Genomic DNA, 21,519 nt, shown 5'->3' with positions numbered 1-21,519 from the left:
ATGGAAGCTCATATGTGTTGGTAGTAATCATAGTACAAAGTTGACCTTTCTTTCAACACATTTAAGATACACTAGTAGTAGTACACAGATCAAATTTTCAACAACCACTGTCGTCTTCAGGATCGATAATGACCATTGGCAATCACTTCAGAATGTAAACCTGCTAGAATTAAGTTTTGGAAGAAAGTTTAGCTTTGTACTGTCACAGGAAAATGCCAAATGAAATAGAATGTTTAAACACAACACTACCAGTGGACAATCCCCGTCTGTACTGATAGGTATATATGGGTGGTCCAAGGGCTAAAGAAACGGAAATAGATTAATATTGTGATATTTCGTTAATGCTACAGGAACCACATGGCCACGTGTTTCAGGAGAAAGATGAGACAATAATTTTTCATGATACTTTTAATACAAAAAGCCAGTACCTGCTCAGTCTCTACAAAGTTTGCACATGCCCCGGTTTCATCAACACCTCTCCTTTTGTACCTTGTCCCTGAAAAAAAATTACAAAAAAAAAAAAGACAGGTCATTATCAAAACTTGCAGTGCACCAACTTGCATTGGACCAGGTACATGTTTATGTATATGAGTGCCAAGCAGGGTTGTAGCCAGCACCCGTCCTTCCGTCCTTTGACGGAATTTTGCAGCTGGGGACGGGAAAAAAATTTCCCATTCTGTCCTCTGTGAGCACAATTTAACCTTCAAAATGCAGGAAATAGCATTTCAGAGGGTCTAGATTTCAAAATTTTCCTTGGGAGCATACCCTGGGACCCCCTAGGAACGCTGCGCCAAAGCCATTCAAAATCGAGTGGACGGAAAATGATTTCGAGCTGGCTAGAACCCTGGTGCCAAGTAAAAAACACACACACACACACACACATAACACACACACATATACACTCACATTAACACACAACACACACAGAGTTACACACACATATAAACACACATGCACACATAAACACACATATAATACGAATATAAACGCATACGCATAAACACACAGACATAACACACATATACAGTCAAACCTGCCCAAGACGACCACCCGGGGGACCAGAAAAAAACGGTCGATTTGGACAGGTGGTCGCTGAGAAGAGTATCGACTCAAAACATGCCCGATGCAAAGTATAAATGGTTTCCGTTGTGTTTAATGCCAAATAACAAGCACACTGCACGCACGCAAAGAAGCGAGGTCTTTAATGTCAAATACAACACGCACACTGTAAACTGTAAATTTAACCCCAAAATCCGACGCAAATTGGCCGATTTCGGCACAAAATCGCGCTAGTTATCATAAAAAATCGATGAAAACCTCAATTTTGAAAATGATGCGGTCGTTATGGGTCCCAATTTGGGCCGGTCGCGGTCGCGTTGGCCAGGTGGTCGTTGAGAAAAGGTCGCTTAATGCTTACGTCAATGGGAAAATAAATCGGGACCGAGAAAAAGCGGTCGAAATGGCCAGGTGGTCGCTGAGAAGAGGTGGTCGCTAGGGCAGGTTTGACTGTAAATGCACACAGATAAAAGCATACACACACATGCAAATACACATACACACAAACATCACATATACACACACACATAAGCACACTCATAAACACACACACACATAAACACACATACACACTACATGCATAAAACATACACACTATATACACAAACATAAATACACACACACACACAAACACACACACACACATATAAAAATTATACACATTTGACTCAACATTGGGGGTACAGTTAAGACTAGACACAAGTGTTTACCTGCCCTGTGCCTGCTGCGCCTGGATATGAGTGTGATGGTGAAGTTCCTCCCTTCACTCGTCATCTCCATCCCCTCATCACTAGGCATGTCCTCCTCACCCAGCATCACTTGGAACCTCTCCATCTGTACATAGCCTTGTATGATGGGCACTATCCACCGGTCAGACAATGGGTCCTGTAGACATAGGGCACTGGGATCAGTACATGTTAAGTCTGGAGTGTGGGTGGTATCAGTACAGGGCTCTAGCCAGTGTCCGTTTTTTCCGTCAATTGACGGAAATTTGCTGCATGTGACGGAAAAATTTTAAAACCAATCCGTCAACCTTGACGGACAAAAACCCTTGGTGGAAGCTACAGGCGGCTTGGGGACGTCGTCCACGGCCGTAAAAGCCACACACTGTTTGTTTTGCTATTGTTATTATTGTTGACAAAGTGTGTCGGCTCCCTTTTGCATACAATAATCTCATTAAAAACCCGTTTTTCAAGGTCTCAGTTCAGTCTCTGTAACTCCTGGAATAGTGTTTTCGCGACAATGGGAATTGGCTGACGGAAAAAAATTTCGAGCTGGCTAGAGCCCTGTATCGGTACAGAAAATTCAGGTACAGGTACGGTCCAAGTACAGAGGATCGAACCTGGACCTTAATGTGTAATCATATGGGAAAACTTGTGATGGGCCATACTCAAAATAATGGACCATTTTGCTAGAAAGGATTCGTTTGGTGCAGTATCCGACGTCCATTGACATTTTAAAATCCTATCCGAGTCATGTAAACAACACTAACTGCCTGTGTTTTAGACCAAGTTTGACTGTAGAAGCCTGGTAAAATTGAATATCGACTCTCTTGTACTTTGCTCTTTTACTTTTCTTGGACCCGTAAGCTTGAAAACATGTGAACACCTGCCAGTATAATCTGTTCATTTTCGAATCGGTCCAAGATTCGTTTCCCTGATTTTTTTAAGTTCCTTTTTTTCTGGACTGGTCCAAAAAGGAAAAACGGTTTTGCACCAGTACACTAAACCGGTACCCACCCCTAGCATCTGGGTATTACAATTATGTCCTTAAAGTTTGCTTTTTTTCATTGCCTTTAGTTGACCACACCTACCTAACATGTACACTTGAATGAACTAAGCCAAGTTTGAATGGTACATGAATACCAATAGTCACTCACACATACAGGGGGCACTAGCGGGAAAACATTCACTTTTCTTAAGAAAAAGTCATCCAACAGTTCTATAAATTCAACTAAATGACTGTTGGTGAATCCTTACCTCTGATTGGATGAGATCGTTCAACATGTGGGTGTTCCAGAAGAAGCGGGAGTCCACCTTAGAAACAAAAAAGAAGGTTTTCACTGTGTTCTAAATTTGCAGTTAAAAAATTCTATAACAGGGGGATGCCCTAACATCTTTAGATGAATGTGTTAAAAATTCATTCATCAAAACATGACCAAACTTTGGCAGCTAAGGGCCAAATAGGTTATGCAATCGTTGTACGGTTTTGATGCGGTAGGATTTTCAAGCAGGCTGTGACAGAACCAAACAACGACATGGATCCAAAACAGCCTTTTATGTTGCAAGACAGCTGTACTCTGGAGGAAACATGCACGGCTGACTAAAAAAAAAGCACCTTAAGTTAGCAACCATACGACCGCACGACCTTCGTGAAAGATGGAGGTCTGTGAGTTTGAGTGTGTGAAAAAGCGTGTCATGTTAGGGCACCTCCCGTTATAGGTCCAGGTACAAGCACACACGTATGATAAATGCTCAAGTGCAGACAATATTAACCATAACAATTTTACAGCCACATGTACAATGTACATTTGTATAGTGCACAGATACCCAGACCTTTTCCATACCTTTTTCCATAAGGGACTGGTGGTATCATACTGTTCTGAATGTTGTCTCTGTACAGAGTTGGTCAGGTCTCCTGTCGGACTGTAGTAGAAGGAGTCCGAGTCGCTGAACATCTTGTTCAACTCCTGTAGGACGGGATTCAGTCAATCTGGTATTAGCAAAGTTTAGTTATGTTTACCTTCACAGAGAGGAAACATATTGTTTTTGTTCCATTTCTTCTTCCTCTTTTTCTTCTTCTCCAAACAAACAAGGTCAATGATCTGCACAAGATTGTTTGTCACCATGGTTTCTGTTTAAGTAGAAAACACCCTGTGGTATTTGATTACATAATGTAGCAAGTGACAGGACAGAGCTGGAGGGGATGGTGACAATATATATAACGTGTTTGAGTAAGAATAAACAGGGCAGTAGTTTGTTAGGCTAGACCATGCAAAGGTTAACATTTTGTATTTGCTCGCAAATGTTACCTCTCTCTATATTTCTGTTTTGCGACGCAACATTTCTATGTCATTATGAAGAAATACTGCAAACAAAACAAAAGAAAGCTGAACAGATAGATATAAAAAAAAGGTAAAGAAAAAAAGCTGATCATACCTCAAACACTCTTCTTTCCAGCTTCTCTTTCTCCTTGATATCTCTCTGAAACAAAAGTAAACAAGACAATGAGAGTTGGCAGACTTCACCTCCTCACATGCCCTCTGACACACATAGACTGACACACATACAAGACTAAAAAACAATACTAACATGGGATAAAGTAACAAAATATATTATACAGGAATCATTGATAAGTACTTTTCAATGTCACCTACATATAAACTTTAACAGACAACCACACTGGATAAACTCAAGATAATAGGGCGAAAGCAAACCTAGAAGAAATTTGATTGATATCTTCCGATAGTATTAGAGTCAATGAATCCATACAGTAATGTCTTTCTATCAAGATGCACAGCCGTCAACAAAGGTATTAAACCAAATCAAATATCAATTATTATCATTATTGACAATGCATGATCTTTGGTACCTTTTTCTTTGGAACAGCAACTGACTTGATGGAGTTCCAAGTCTTTGCTAGCGCCCTCTGCTGGCTGTCGAGGGGTGCTGCAATCTTCTCCAGGTTGGAGATACCAAAGTGATGTTTCCTACACCACTGTATAGACACAGGATATACATGTACATTAGAACATTATTGTGTAGAAACATGGTACTTAGATAAATGTTGAAAATATGATAAGGAGTGTATTTTTTACAGTGTATTTTTAAATGGAATACAATTACAAAATGTACATGTACATGTAATTAAAGATGTCAGATATATAGAGAGAGACATATACAAGTACATGTTGTAGCCGTATCATCCAAAATGTTCCCACTCATTATCTTTGGGAAAGACAATGCACTTTATCCAGACCTATTGCTAGTTCCCTACAGTTGCCTGTGAATTTTCCCAACAGTGGTTTCTACTTACAAGTAGGGGCTATATAATATATCTATACAGTGGAAGCCGCTTAATTGCACACCTGATTTGCCAGCGAATTTTGTGCAATTATCCGGCGTGTGCGATAATGCGGAGTTGGTCATTTGGACCGCATCACCACGGGTGGAGGGGCCGAGAGGTGGTATATATGGGAGGTAGTACAACGCACAGTTTATTTACGCGTTACAGTAGTGCTGTACCTGTTGTGCTCCGGACGTCATATACATGTCTTCACGAAACATCGTACTGCAATGCACTTGAAATCGAAACTAAAAGTAAGTTACTGTATACGTTATGTAGCTTCCTGATCACGAAACTAAAGCACTGCACCGCCGAAGGCGAGTGTTATGTCCGTCTGTAGACCCCGAGTCGCTGTGTTGTTTCCGACTGGCTGCCAAGAACATAAAACCACTGCATAAGTATTTCCCCGCGACCCTAATTACGTAATTAGACAATGGACAGATAGAGAACATTAATTTTGTTATTGAGTATGTCATAGCAAGTTGTCTGCCAAATCGTAATGCCGGCTTTGACAACCTCTAGCGGGCGGGCGTCTCTTCATGGTGCAGACCCCACAATATCGCTTTCTTTTGATCCCAATATCAATTTCATACATGTTGTCAGTATTGCGACTTCACGCGTGTCTGACGATTTTAGCACGCATTTTCAGTCAATTTGCCGACGATGTTTGACAAATTTTCCGTGCAATTATCCGGCGTTGGTGATTTTTTGTCGTGCAGATAAGCGAAGTCACTAACAATGGAGTGAATGGGAGACGGTTTGGGATTTTGGGATTCCGTGCAATTACCCGAAGTGTGCGTTTATCCGAGGTGCAATTAACTGGCTTCCACTGTATAAACCATCCTCTAAAAAAGCTAATCTCCATCTGAGCTAACTGAATGCCAAATCATAAAAGAACATTAATATTCATATTCTTCCAAAGTTTTAACCAAAAAGGCCCCTGCACTTTCCTCAAAAGCTGCTAGAGTGTGTTAATCTATGCACTTCTTCCAGAGCCCAAGAGCTACTGTAAATTCAGAAATGTTCGCGGTGGTTTTATGTTCGCGGTTTTCGTGGTGGCCACTTCACCGCAAATTTAAAACCACCATGAACATTTCACCGCGAACATTTCACCATGCATGGTGCTACCGCGACCTTAAAACCACTGCGAAAAGTCCCCTTTCCGGCTACTGCAAAATTAAATCCCTACAAACTTAAATGCATTTACAGTATTTGTCATAACTTACAGCATTAGATATCCAAATGGGAAGTTCTGCTGCAATTTCATTGAAGCCACTAGGGACCCCAAAACGCACTTGACCTTTGTTTCACTGACAGCTACCCACATATCAAATATCATCCATCATCTATTCATAACTATTTGAGTTATTAAGGCATTGAAAAATCCATTCCCTAGGGGATGCATTCAAGTAATTTTCAGACTATTTTCAAGTCAATCGAAATATCATATTATCGGCTCTGCCCCTGAGACATTGCCAAAAACCAGAAGCTAAAAATAGCCACATTACCTGACCTGAAAGCAGAGCAAAGCAGGGTTTAGTTGGATGACCATAAATTATTCACAAATGGCCAGAAGCCATATAGATTGTCTCCACGTGTACATACGAGGCTTTGCTACGCTTGATTATGACAGTAAAAATCTGTTATCTTAATTAGAAATCTTGTCCTGTCTTTGCCCCAGTGAACCATTAAAAGCAAGGGAGAAAAGATGTGGGGCAGATGCTAATATAGCTGCTACAGTAGTAACTAAAGACATTCGCTAGTGTTAGCCTTAATAGATACTGTACATGTATAGAAGTGCCACATATTGGGTATCAAAGCATGACAAAGCCATACTGCATATTGATTTACATGTAGATTTGTGACTGGTATAGATTTGGTAGTACAGTGAAAATGAAGAGTTTGCAGTATATTTGGGTTTACAATTTTAAAAATAGTAGCAATTACATGGTGGAGTAGTGACTGTAAAACTTCAGAAATTGTTGAATATTTGAAGATTTACAGTACTTGTGCATTAAGCCATATTGCACATCTAATAAGAATACTGTACTTACTCCAATAAACCATATATAATAAAATGTTTCAACATTCGAAAGGTAAGTTGCTAATAAAGTCAGGGTGCAAACTTCACTTAAGGTTATTGCACAGATAAATGACAAAAGAACCTCAAAGTGGTACTACAGTTATAGGAAGGATGCAAAACAATACACAGAATTTATGTGCCACAACCTTAAATGCATTTATGGTCTCAGTACACGTGCGACCCCTGTCCCCAATAGTAGTTCGGGTATAAGGTACAAAATGTAGTGCGTCCCAGTACTTGCAAAGGCCGTAGTTATTCTTCCGTGCACAACAAACAGCGAGGTGGAAACTGTGGTGAATGGTAGAGGAATACATCAGTTTTGAGACTGTATAAGTTGGACTACAATGCTTCCTCGGCCGGTGCGAATTTGCGCCTCAATACTAACTGTTACTGGGCACGGCGTCGCCTGCACTTCAATGACCTCCGCTAGGGTCCAAATGAAAGTGGCTTTTATAGAAAAATGAGCACAAAGCTATGCTCATTTTCAGATATTTTGTAGGTTATACCCTGCACTTCAACATATTAAATTCTTGCAAATTCTTTACGCACTCTGCTATAAATTTTGAGGCGACAAACCTCCTCACTTTGGGGTCCCTAACCATGTAAATCCCCATAAGCAAAAAACTGTGTACTTATTTATCTATTTAGATTTACCACGTTGTTGTGGAAGGATTGACATAACAGGTGACTATCACCTTTTCAAGATGTCAACCCGGAGACCAGTCTGTAGGTTTGATCCACTCACACCGGGAAGGTCCCCTACTCTTTTCGATAAGTGCGGCGGGTTCTTTTACGTGTGTGGAGTGTGACCTCCATTTAACGTCCTATCCGAGGGACAACTCTAGCCGAAGCTAGGTACTCATTTTCACCTGAGTAAAGTGAGGAAAGTCATGTGAAGTGCCTTTCCCGAGATCGGTGACACGGCAGAGTTTGAACTCGAGACCTCTCGGTCCCGAGGCAAACAGGCTGCCGCTACGCCAGGCGACCTCAAGAACCCCAAGAACCAGGCAGCGAAACTTGAGAGAATCCAAAAGAGAGCATGTAAAATCATTCTCGGAATTCACTACACTGACTATGCTTCAGCACTTTCAACACTTGACCTGAGCACACTTGCAGACCGACGAATCAGTATCTGCACCACTTTCGCAGAGTCGTTACTACGATCAGAGTTCCGGGACTGGCTCCCTCCATCCAGACAGCACATGACTGGACGTTCCACTCGCAGCTCAGATAAACTGGATATGCCACTATGCCGTACGGACAGATACAAAAACTCGCCTATACCATATCTTGTGAATTTACTGAACAAGTGACTAGCCCCACCGAACTGAGCGCTAATCCTAATGCATATTACACTGCATCGATAAGACACTTGATTGTATGTATCTATATTGTTGTACGACAACCCTTTGTTTCGTTATGTTTATAATCCTCTCGGAACGACGAGTACCCTTTAATAGTAAGGTATAATTCTAAAATGCTTGTAAATGTACTTGCTTATAAGATTGTAAGATAATGAACAGATTTTATCATGGCTGCTTGTAATGTACATAATTGTAAATGGCGGTGCAATTCAGCTACTGCTGCTATGCCGTGCATCTGTAATAAAACTTGTCAAAACTTGTCAAACTCAACCATAAACTTTAAGGTCTCAGCACACAGTTTTTTGCTTAAAGCAGGACCTTACCTCTAGTTCCATCTCAGGTGGCTCCACAGGTGACAGAGGCAGGATGACCACACGGCTGATCTTATACACCTCGTGTCCACCTGGTAACACACCTACAGACATCTTCTTGGTCACCAACAGCAGGTGCCATTCTGAGTCTGCAAACAAATTTGTACACTTAATCTTAACCTTCTAATCTTAAACAATCATTCTATGCAGGATTGGATTTTTCTAAGATTCATCAGTTGTCCTATTGGGCAAGTACATAAAAGACTAACTAGCCCGAATCAACTTTTCACTTGCCGAAATCTATTTTTCTATGCATTTTCATTTCGAGCAAAATGGAATTCTTTTATTATTGGCTCTATTTTTCTGTGATTGGCTCTATTTTTCTGTGTTGACCAATGTTTGATATCATGACTGTAAAAAGTATATCGAAATCTCACTCATGGAAAAGTCTTACTAGCCTGATCGGACAAGTGGGGTTGGACATGCACTTACACTTTCTCCTGCCCAGGACAATTAGGCTAGTGGAGTTGTCCAACCCTGACTGTTTTTTTAAATTTAACCTTACGGATTAAACAGTAACAATTGATTTTCAAAAGTTTCTTTCAAACCGTAATATCATTCCACATTCAAAACCATACGAGAGCAAAAAGTGCTGTGAGTTAAAACTGAGAATTCATCATACAAGCAACTTTATCAAAGGTCTCAAACCAAAGTATAGAAAATTTGTATATCATACGAATCACTATATCTGCATGATGAAGTCATTTATGTTAAAATTTGTAGCTTTCATTCAAGACAAAGCAATCTGCTCACCTCAATTTTTTTATCACTCATACATGTACATCAACCTTCCTCAGAAGGGGGGGGGGGGGGGAAATGAGACCATCAACTCATTAGAGTCTATCAGCCAATACCGAGACGGGCCGATATTGTTTGCCAGGCAATTACGATTCATTACTTGAGTTACATGTCCCTATGGTCACATGCTGCAAGTAATTGAATCACATCAGGAAGATGAACGTACATTGTATGAGCCGTCGAAAATTCGAGGTGCACATTTTGCTTTGGAGTTGAATGGAAGTTACAAATTTCAACATGGATTGTACCAACACATCGGATGAGCTTTTATGACAAGTCAGGAGTAGAAAAAGGAAAATCCCTATAAGGCCACACCAATTTAATTTCTTGGTTCACAGATTCGCTCCTATTTTTTGGAAAAAAAAAATAAAAATTACCACTCAGCAAATTTTCACCATTAATGAAACCATTCACCAACTTTCTGGTGTAGTAAATTGGCCTTTATATTATAAGCTCCTTAAAGTGTGGGTACAGGTGCTGTTACTGTACAAAAATAGTGTTTTTGTACTTTTTTCAAGCTGAAAACTTTTTTTCTTTATGTTTTGGATTAGCCGTTACCTTTACCCCAACCATTTTACAATTCTTATTTTTATTTCGCCCTCTCGCTCCATATTTTTTTATGAAAAAATCCGTGAACCAAGAAATTAAATTGGTGTGGCCTAAATGGTGTATGTACAAGTGATAAGACCAAGAATTGTATTACCTGGATATAGCTGTACTTTGCCTATCACACCATGGACGAGTCCCAGGCAGACTGGGTTCCATGCATTGCACAGGTCCTCTCCTGCAAGACAAAGAAATATCCGTATGAAATCAGGACCATGTCTGAATTCTTCAGCTGTAAGGGTGTGTCATACATTTATATATACATTTAGCCGCAATAACATTTGATACAGGTGTTCCGGACCAGGTAATGAAAAACTCCATACAGGCTTTGAATTTGTATCACACATAGCAGGCTTCCATCGAACAAATCGAACTTGGTCAATGCATGCCAAATGCACCACTGTCAAAGATATGAATACCTGATTTGGACGTTGGAATTGCTGCTGTTACGATTTTTTCCAAGGACACCAAATTAAATTTTCGCAACTTCCAGCGCATTTTACTTTGAAACGTGTTTTCTTGGGTGGGTATGATAATGTTTCCAGTCCGACCATGGTTGCTTTGAGTAAATGGGTCACTGCAAAATCCGCGAACATAAAACCACAGAAAACATTTCTGCATTTACTGTAATGAAGGAAGCTGAGAAGTTAATGTAAAGTCGACAAGGTAAACTTCCTCTAGGTTGTGTAACAAGAACATTATTTTCCTAAATCTTTCATTCATTCATTTAACAATTACTGTTCTGCTATATACAGCCTATAGTTATAGTTTCCTACACTGAGGTTTGAAATGGTTTAACCCCAATTTTTCATGGCTAGCCAGGCCATCGCAGTTTAATATGCTAAATAACGAGCGTCCGGGGACCCAATTCGGTCATGCGGGCACGGAATCCTCCCTAGCTTGTTAAGGTTAATTTATGGAATCCCTGATGTAATGACATTATCTATACCTTGTGTACAAGTCAAACGGAGAAGGCATATCATCATGGGAATATGTAGTGTACACTCTGAGTAAATGTTGACTATTATGGGAGGCAATACCCCACTAGTTAGAGTCACTATACATAACCTGGGACAGTTCAGCATTTCTTTAAGACAATTGTAAGGAAGGATAAAAAAAGTAAAAAAATACTTTTTGATTTTACTTCACCCCAAAATTACGTGTGAAGTATGATCAATTCTTGTTGGAATGTTTATTATGTCAGTATGAAAAATTTTGGGGATCTTATTTTTGCCATCTTTTTTTCCTTATCTTTATCAAAATTTGTAGTCTGTACAGGATGTCATGCTGCCGCCTAATTTTGTACGACTGGAAGTGTTGCAAAGCAGTATAGCCTATAGGTAAGAGGGCGAAGTCTGCCATCTCTGGTTGCATAAAAGGAGAACATGTAACAGAAGCACAAAGTGTTACAAAGCTAGCTAGACCCTGTAGTCCAAAGTGCTATAAATGCAGAAGTAGTTGTTGTGGTTTTATGTTCATGGTTTAAGGCCACCACAATCATTTTTCCATTATACGTGTAGTATGTGACTATACAGTATACGTCACTACCGCGAACTGAAAACCGCCACAAAAACTCCACGCCAAATTAAATCCCCGCAAAATTAAACGCATTTACAGTATCGTCCCTCATCTTCTTTGCCGACGGACACATGATACATGTAATATTACTTTTTATCACAAATCTAATATCAGGAACGTAACCCTAATCTTTTGATCTCACCTTTGATTAATCACCATTGATTGATCAAAAATGATTTTCCCCATCTATAGGCGCATGACAAATGACATCTCCGAGTAACAAAATTAGAGGTTGTCCACTCCAGAACGTCATTTTGATTAAAATCTAAATTTCATTTTTGACTTTTTGGCTTGCGTTATCATACATATGCTTTGGAAGATAACTCTTCATTGCGTTTAGATATTAAAGTCAAAATTTTATGGAAGGATTTTAAATGATTTTTTTTGGGAGTGTGTTTAAAGATAGGATGTGCTTTAATGGAGCAGATATGGTACCTGTACTAGTGTACAAAGTATTGTAGGACCCTATAGGCATTCGTAGCTGAATGTACATTTGTGTACTGTAGGTAAGTGTGAATTTATGCATACCTACATGTACATTGCTATCCTTTGGGAGCTATCAAGGAGATGGATCTAGCTTGGAAAGGGCATTAAGGTTGGAGAGGGCAGTCTGATTTATTTATGTGTCCTTGAGACAAAACAACTTCCCAAAAGAAATATGCATGATGTTTGAATGGACTAGGGGTGGGTACCGGTACACTGCACCGGTCCAGACCAGTTCAGAGAACCGGATCTGAAAAAATTCAGCTGACCGGATGTTGGACCGATTAGAAAATTAACATATTACACCGGCAGGCGTTCACGTGTTTTGGGGCTTACAGGTCCAAGAAAAGAACAAGAGCGGAGTAGAAGTCAAATGTGGTCTAAAACAGAGGCAGTTAGTGTTGTTAAAATGGAGATAGAAGTTTAAAACCCCAATGGACGTCGGATACTCCAACAAACAGAATTCTTGGTGGCGAATTGGACCATTGTTTTGAGTATCGCCCATTCATAAGTTTTTACAGATAATTAGGCCCAAGTTCAGGTCCTGACCTGGACTTGATCCTCTGGACCTGAACCGTACCTGTACGTGAATTTTCTGTACTGGTACCCACCCCTAGAAAGGACCCAAATCTGCAATATTTCATATGATGTCCATGGTATAACTTACTACATAGTGGCATTCTCAGTAATTACAATTTTGTTTGCAAAGGATCACTTACTAAATATTATAAAATGGCTGCTTTTTTAGCTACATTTTTTTTGCAGAATTATGATTATGACTTGATTTTGTACTTCTGCAAGCCCCCTTGATAGGTATCCGGAAAATGCGAAATGAAATGGAATGAAATGAAACAAAATGGAATGTACAGAAAGTGCGAAATGGAATGAAACATAAAGAAAACTGATATGAAATTGTTGGCAATCTAAGGAAATGGAACTATGGAAGGAAAAAAAATAAAAAAAAGTGGGCAGCAAATGAATGTTGTCTGTTCATTCTTAAAATTCTACCCGGAATGTAGCAAGATAAGATATTTACAGGATTGTTGTGTTTGCACAGCTAAATTATTCTCTTGAGATCCACAAAATACAAGGAAACGGAACTGAGGTAGAAATTAAAGTCAGGACTAAAATGCAGTAGTGGGTGGTAGATAGAATACATTTATCAGAATATACCCACAACGAGACAGGCTTACAGCATTGTTTGTTGTGCTTGCCAATGGGTGGCTTCTGTTCTCTGAAAACATGACCTGCGATTGTTTATGTCTTTCGAAATTGGATTCTGTACTTTCTATACACCCCCTTTGACCTACATGTACATGAGCAATAGTTTCCCAAAAGCTACAGGAAAGCAATTTGCATTTTGCAAATGATACTTGGGCCAGTCCAATTCTATTTGTTGCTTCTCGGTACTGCTGTCTTATTTTTTCCAATTTGAAAAAAAAAATTGGCCACACCTCCCGTTGAGAAATTTTCACTGCCTCTTCTGACTCCCAAATAAACTACAGGCCTCAAATTTCAGTGCCTGCACATGGTTATTTTGGACACTACGTATATTATATTTTTTTAAATTGGGCCTTTGCTAATCAGGGACCACCCTAGATATTGATTTGTTGCATAAAATGTGCTGAAAACTTATCATTTGTCAAGTCTGTAGTTATTTATGCAACAAATTAAATTGGTATGGCCTTGCTAGGATTTCCATTCAACTTTATATACAACAGGGCTCGAAACACTACCTGCATATGCAGGTTAGTGCAGGTAAAATTGGAGCTGTGCAGGTATTTCTGATGTTTACCTACATCTAACCTGCACTGGTCCATGTACTGGGTTTTATACATAACGGTCATATGATGTAGGTCTTTGTGGATTATGATACTAGTTGCATTGACTGTTACCACCTTACAAAGTATAAAAGAAAAATAGCAATGGTTCCTGAACAATTTTAGTATGATCCATACTTCCTAAATTCAGAGTGGTGCAGGTAAAAGTTGTCTGGTGCAGGTAATTTTCAGTGTTACCTGCACCAGTGCAGGCATGCAGAAAAAGTATTTCGAGCCCTCCCCGGAACAATATAGTTGAGAGGCCTACAAATTTGTTAAAAGTTGCACGGAATGACATTTGTTTCTAATCCAACCATGTCACACAATTCTTTGCAAGTTGAATGATCGATACATACAACAAAGACTGGCATGTTCTGCCCATGTGTCTGTGAAATTACCCTGATTAATCAGGGGGGTATGACTTGAATAGAATGAACCGAGGGTTGAAAGCATGCAAACTGCCATTATCCTCACATTAAAGAGGGAACGGAGCAAGCCCTGATCAAACTGCATCAGGATCGGGTAATTTTGTGGGAGAAAGCTGGAGCAGAAATGGGTTTTGTGGACAGGAGATCCAAGGAAAAATTACAGTAGAAGGATTTCAATATCACAAAATAGTTTTGGGGGAATGCAGCAGTTGGTTACGCCATGAAAATCTAATTATAAAGTCCACTGTGTCTTCGGTTTTTCCTCCCTGCCCTGAATATTCAGTACAGCAACATGATTGTCTACATCACACAAATATCCTGGGAGAGGATTATGTCATTAAAACCAATTGGTCTTGCTCCTAAATTTACCTTTCTTTGTAGTCAACACAATGGATATAGCCATCACCATAAACAAATAGAAAATCTAAACAAATAAACTATACACTTCTGAGTGGGGCGAAACAGGCCTGAAAAAGTTGTAACAGTGGGGGTTTAAGTAGCGCCAAACAGCTATGCCAATGGGCAGGTCAGCCTTTTCCGGGTTGTGGTTTGCACGTTGGATTTTGTGATCTGCCGGCCCGGGTTCGGTTACCGGTGTGGGGACCAGTTTAAGAAAGGAGTAGAAACAGAAAGAAACAACATACAAAGTTCAAATTCTACAGGATTTGCACTTTACTTGATGTGTGTATAATCGAGATATCAAGAGGGACAATCTCCTCCAGTAGGTAGACATTTGGAAATGTAACATCACCCTTACTGGTGCTGATATCCTCGCTACAATATTACCACAATACGGCAATAGTCTATCTACTGGAAAAAAGCACCATAATAAAAGCCACCAAACTGAAGATGGGAGTTCTCACAACTAGCTCAACCCTTAAAGTTAAACTGCCATTGTTTCAGCCCTATAAAATGCTATTAGTGCCAGGGTTGGCCGCTGACCCCGGAAAAGAGACACCTGAACAAGGCCGAAGTCCCTAACTTCCGGGGTTCGTGCGCTACACGCGCGCAAAGCTGCTACTTTGGGGGAATACGCTATCCCGGTTATAACCGGGCACGGCACACAGGGCATGTATATGTGTGCCGGATATATCCGTTTTTGGCAGTTTAAGGGTTAAGACATTATTGGACATGCTAGAGGAAGGAGGACCTTCATGGCTTCCAGGGGGCAAACGTCAGACTGAGATTCAGACTCAGAAGAAGAAATGTATCAAAGATTGTTTTGAGACAGAAACCTGCTTTTGACAAGAAATAAAAACGGACAGTCATGTGGTGCAACGGCAGATGGTTGGCCTGTAACCCAGAGGTTCAAATCCTTGCCATGCAATTGATACACCACAGACCTTGTGCCCTTGGGTAATGCACTTAACATGACTTTCCTCACTTCACTCAGGTGTCAATGAGTACCTAGCTTCAGTTGGGGCTGTCCCATATTTGAGGAGAACCCCAAACTCAAGCATGTATGAACTAAAAGAACCCATCACACTAGGGGTCTTTCCCGGTGCAAGTGGTTCGATTAGATCTGTCCGTATATGCAGCTAATACACCCCGACCAATCGAATGGAGACATCCCTCGCGAATGTGCACACTCCTCTAGAAAAGAGGACACTCCTCGACGTTCAAGGGGACGCTCCTCCTGAAAATGGGATGTGCCTCCCTTTATTAGGGGACGCTCCTCCGGAAATGGTATGTTTACCGGGCATAGGGGACGTCCCTCCAACACCCCCGCCGGCCCGTGGAATCGGCCGCTAACCCGACAAATCCCTTTCTAGTTCATCTAAATCACAACATCCAAAACTTTAACCCCGCCAGTGCTCTTGACAAACGTCACACCTCGCAAGGTACGGATAGTTTTTGATTAAAAATTGAGGCATGTTGGAAATAAAGCTGCCCGCGCGGCAGTACATCACTTCTCTTCAGTGTTGTAATGCCGGCGTATCGCACGTCCGGCAAGCACAACATCGAGTTTTAGCCAAAATATCCGCGTGCTTGTCGAGTTTTAAGGCCTCTCTCCCCAACACACGTACATGGGAGAAGTTTCTAACTCGATGTCAGGAGTAGTTATCTGTTATGGCTTGTGAAAAGGCCGCGGTTTACTGGAAACGCCCGGTATTACGGCTTACCGTGACAGAGACCCGGTGCCCGTACGTGTGCTGGGGAGGGAAGCCAGTCTCGACAAGCACACGGATACGGTATCGGGCCATGTAGCCGCGTTGTACAAAAAATCCTGAATAAATACGTCTGACATCGTGTTAGAAACTTCTCCCATGTTCGTGTGTTAGGGAGGGAGGCCTTAAAACTTGACAAGCACGCGGATATGTAGGCTAAAACTCGATGTTGTGCTTGCCGGACGTGCGATACGCCGCCATTACAACACTGAAGAGAAGTGATGTTCTGCCGCGCGGGCAGCTTTATTTCCAACATGCCTCAATTTTTAATCAAAAACTATCCGTACCTTGCGAGGTGTGACGTTTGTCGAGAGCACTGGCGGGGTTAAAGTTTTGGATGTTGTGATTTAGATGAACTAGAAAGGGATTTGTCGGGTTAGCGGCCGATTCCATGGGCCGGCGTGGGTGTTGGAGGGACGTCCCCTATGCCCGGTAAACATACCATTTCTGGAGGAGCGTCCCCTAATAAAGGGAGGCACATCCCATTTCCAAGAGGAGCGTCCCCTTGAACGTCGAGGAGTGTCCTCTTTCTAGAGGAGTGTGCACATTCGTGAGGGATGTCCCCATTCGATTGGTCGGGGTGTAATAGTATTCAGTACAAACTAAGGTGTTTAATACATTTGGTTATGCCATGAGGTGGTTTACATTACGCAATACAAACAAACAAACAAAGGACCATAGTGCAATGTAATTGTACCCTCCTCAAGCTGCATGCCCAGGAATTTATGGTGATTTATCAATGACATCATTATGTAATCGGTTGTCATTGCAGGATTGAGAAAAAGAAATTAAATATTAACCAACAGAACACGTTACACTGTTTGACATAAGTACACTCAAGGAGCAGTACCGGTAAAAATTTGTACGGGTTTGACAGCAGGGGGAGTGGCATAATTTGCTGCGGAGGAAGTGACTAGAGTAAAACCTCATGTGACTTTAAAAGGAAGAGAAGTCATAACCATCGCAAATCATCGCGAAAACTGCTAACTGGGCCCATCGGTTGGTGTCCCCAAGGAACCCACCCTCCCCCTAAAACCACGCGACTGCGAATTCTAGAAACTTCTTCTAAAGCCACGACCTTCTGTTTGTCATCGTTTCCTTTCTGACTAGCACATGACTTTGCTTCTAACACATCAAACCATATGAGTATGATGATCATGGGAGAGATATCCCATATCAAGCCGCCGGCTAGCATGTGATCATGAGACCCGGTATAAAAGAAAATTTTGCTACTGACCGGTACGAGCAGTGAGTTTTCCGTCGAAACGACTGCACCACAGGCTGTGCTCGCCATCCAGCAGGATGTAGTGGTCGTGGGCTTGGTACAGCTCCATCGCCGCTGCTGTCTGGCGGCGGGAACGGAAGGAAAAGCCGGCCCGGGCCGTGTTTATCTCAGCTGGGCTCGCTCAACCTCGATTCGTGGCCGCCATCTTGGATGTTTTCTCTGACACTCTGTTCTCGTTCCCATAGCGAGAATCAGCTAACCCTGGGAAGGAGATTTTAAGGGGCGTGTCCGCACAGACAGATGTTCAAGCAGATGTGATAGAATAGAAAGGCAACGTTTTGGAGATACAATATTCACCTATCAAAAAGACATTGGTGAATCATTGGTGAATGTACCTGCTACTGATTTGGTCGTGACAGCTGTCGTCTAATTTTTGCCTTTGAACAAGAGTTTTGGTTGAAGATATATATAACGTTAGTAGAAGCCGCATTTGTCAATGCATTTGGTTCAATTATCCGAATGGTGCAACAAAGCGATGTTGTTAAGCTGCACCACACCACCTCGGGATTTTCTGCAATTAACAGAAGTGTGCGATTATCCAGTGTGATTAGAATAAAAATTGACACATATACATTGTACATGTAACGTTATCTGTATTATTGTGACAAATAGTGGTAGACTTTGAAATAATGTGAAATAATTTTGTCATATCTGAAAAGATACTAGTCAAGGAAAAGGTTTGCTGTACATTCATTTGGTTTATGCATACATCATCATCATCATCACATGCGAGTTTCCCGGACCAGTGAAACAATTTTGGATACAAAATTCATTGTTTACATGTAACGTTACATGATATAAACTTCACCCTGAAGGTAGTGGGTTGGGTGTGTGTGGCTGTGTTGGAGAGTGAAGGAAAGACTTGCTTGTCTCTATTAGGCCACACCAATTTAATTTCATGGTTCACGGATTTTTTCATAAAAAATATGGAGCGAGAGGGCGAAATAAAAATTGTAAAATGGTTGGGGTAAAGGTAACGGCTAATCCAAAACATAAAGAAAGAAAAAGTTTTCAGCTTGAAAAAAGTACAAAAACACTATTTTTGCACAGTAACAGCACCTGTACCCACACTTTAAGGAGCTTATCATATAAAGGCCAATTTGCTACACCAGAAAGTTGGTGAATGGTTTCATTGATGGTGAAAATTTGCTGAGTGGTTAATTTTTATTTTTATCTTTTTTTCCAAAAAGTAGGAGCGAGCGAATCCGTGAACCAAGAAATTAAATCGGTGTGGCCTTACATGTCTCGATATCTTTCAATTCACAGGTTTTCACAATCAGGTCCAGGTTATCCTATAGACCTGAACTGGAACTATACCTGAATTTCTGTACAGGTACCCACCACTAGCCTACTTATAAGTCAGTTTACAGGTTATATGAAAAACAACAACAACAAAGATTTTTCTCTAGCATTGCGTTATATCGAGCATTTTGAAACATTATTCAGTAAAATACTGCAAAGTGCGCATTGTATCTTTCTTTATTGGAACAAAATATTAACAATGTATTTAATATAGTATCAATATCATGAACCTTTAAAAGCATTGCCATCTGCACATTATGCTTATTAGACAGTTAACAGAAAAATGTAAATTAGAAAATATTTTGGTACATTACATGATGTACTATTTGTTCATTTCTACCAAAGTGGTAAAATCTACACAAATGACCACCTCTACATTAGGACCACTTGGCTAATACATGTATGACTACAGATATTCTCTTCAATAATCTTACCATTGACACCTGTATAAAAATCAGTCCACATTCTATTGGTTTCTCTATGGTCAACCTTGATAACAGGGCAATGAAATAACACACAAAAAAAGGATTTCTTCTCATTGTACCATATTCTATGGGGTGAATGTACTCTTTGTTGCATTGCGAACTGACAGTTTTTGTGATCGGCAAGACATCTGAGCAAATCTAATACCAAAAGTGTATGATGTGTATATGCCATTTGGTAAACAGTGTTACAATGCTGAAAATAAAGGGTCTATTACTTTCATCTCAGGCCAAAGTGCTTAGTGTATACAACTGCTTCAACAAACAATATTTAAAATTGAAACTTTCATGTCATAAATTACAAACAGTAAACTATGGCAGCATTTACATTGCATTGGCACAGATATTTTATCATCACGGAAATATAAGATTTACATCTAGCTGTTTTCATGGTCATGCCTTGATTTTTCTTTCTATTTACATTTTATCAATCCTGATCATTTATACATGGAGCATAAGGAACGGCAGATGCTATGTGTGACTTTTAAGGTCTTTCGGTTGGCTAAATTGGCATTTTAATCTTCCACTGTTTTCTTATTAATGAATTAAGAATGAATGGAGCCGTAACCAATGTTGATAGATGGGCATACAAGAATTCTAAATCTGATTTTTTTGGGGACTAAATTGTTGACGTCATCATTTTTATTGTCCCTAATATTATTTTTTCTATGACAAAATACAGCACTATGGTACATACCACTGTAATGAAACTTCGTTTTTCGTTGCATAATGATGAAAGCTACAAACGCACGGTTGCGCAAATTGATATCTACTAATGATCTGTAGTAATTAAAAAATGTCTGTTTTCATCTAATTAAAAAAAATTAATTCTTAATAACTACAGATCGTTAGTAGATATCAGCTTGCGCAACCGTGAGTTTGTAGCCTTCATCATTATGCACATGAAAAACATAGTTTCATTGCAGTGGTACAATGTATGTACCAAGGTGCTGTATTTTGCCATAGGAAAAGAATATTAGGGGCAATTAAACCTGATGACGTCATCAATTTGGCCCCCCCAAAAATCAGATTTAGAATTCTTGTATGACCATCTATCAATATTCGTTACAGCTTAATTCTTTCTTAATTCATTAATGAGAGAACAATGGAAGGTCAAAATGCCAATTTAGCCAACCGAAATGCCTTAAACAAAATAATGCAGCTGTGGAACAGTGTTCTTGCCAGCCTGAATTTTTTCCCGTCCCTTGGAATTTGAATTTGGAAATCCTGTCGAATGAAGAATGTTCAACATTTCTAGGGGGGTCCGGGGGTACGCTCCTCCTAGAAAATTTTGAAATCTTGACCTTCTGAAACTATTTCCTGCATTTTGAGGGGCAAATTTTGCTGGTAGTCTGCTTAGTTCAAATGCATCTGTTTTAATATCTTTACATGCCAATTTTTCTCCATCATAGAGGACGGAATGGGCAAAAAAATTATGAGCATTAAACTTCTGTCAAAGGATGGAAGGAAGTATGCTGGCTAGAACCCTGCTATGTAAGATCACACATTTGACATGACAAAGGTGTAAATAGCCATAACAATCTTGACAAGACTTTGCTACATAACCAAGTGTTCGCTTCTCTTTGTAGCATTCACACTTATTTAGACCACAGCCTGTAAATCTATCAAT

At 40.3% G+C, this 21,519-nt stretch overlaps 1 protein-coding gene across 1 annotated transcript in view; it reads right to left on the bottom strand.

The window, feature by feature from the left end:
* The window catches only part of LOC118413275 (phosphatidylinositide phosphatase SAC2-like), a 38,950-nt gene extending 20,635 nt beyond the window's left edge, over positions 1-18,315 (bottom strand). The window contains exons 1-9 of the mRNA XM_035816531.1: positions 18,058-18,315; positions 10,441-10,521; positions 8,892-9,028; positions 4,648-4,773; positions 4,215-4,259; positions 3,623-3,745; positions 3,036-3,092; positions 1,767-1,941; positions 429-496 (exon numbers count right to left, since the gene is read on the bottom strand). Coding sequence (XP_035672424.1) covers positions 429-496; positions 1,767-1,941; positions 3,036-3,092; positions 3,623-3,745; positions 4,215-4,259; positions 4,648-4,773; positions 8,892-9,028; positions 10,441-10,521; positions 18,058-18,154 — 909 coding nt within the window. The 5' untranslated portion in view covers positions 18,155-18,315. The remainder of the gene's footprint in view (positions 1-428; positions 497-1,766; positions 1,942-3,035; positions 3,093-3,622; positions 3,746-4,214; positions 4,260-4,647; positions 4,774-8,891; positions 9,029-10,440; positions 10,522-18,057) is intronic.
* Positions 18,316-21,519: the final 3,204 nt, after the last annotated feature.

The sequence above is a fragment of the Branchiostoma floridae genome, chromosome 4 (assembly GCF_000003815.2).
Source record: "Branchiostoma floridae strain S238N-H82 chromosome 4, Bfl_VNyyK, whole genome shotgun sequence".
In the NCBI taxonomy this organism is placed as follows: domain Eukaryota; kingdom Metazoa; phylum Chordata; class Leptocardii; order Amphioxiformes; family Branchiostomatidae; genus Branchiostoma; species Branchiostoma floridae.
The sequence above is the reverse complement of the archived record's forward strand: the minus strand, read 5'-3'. Positions and strand labels throughout refer to the sequence as shown.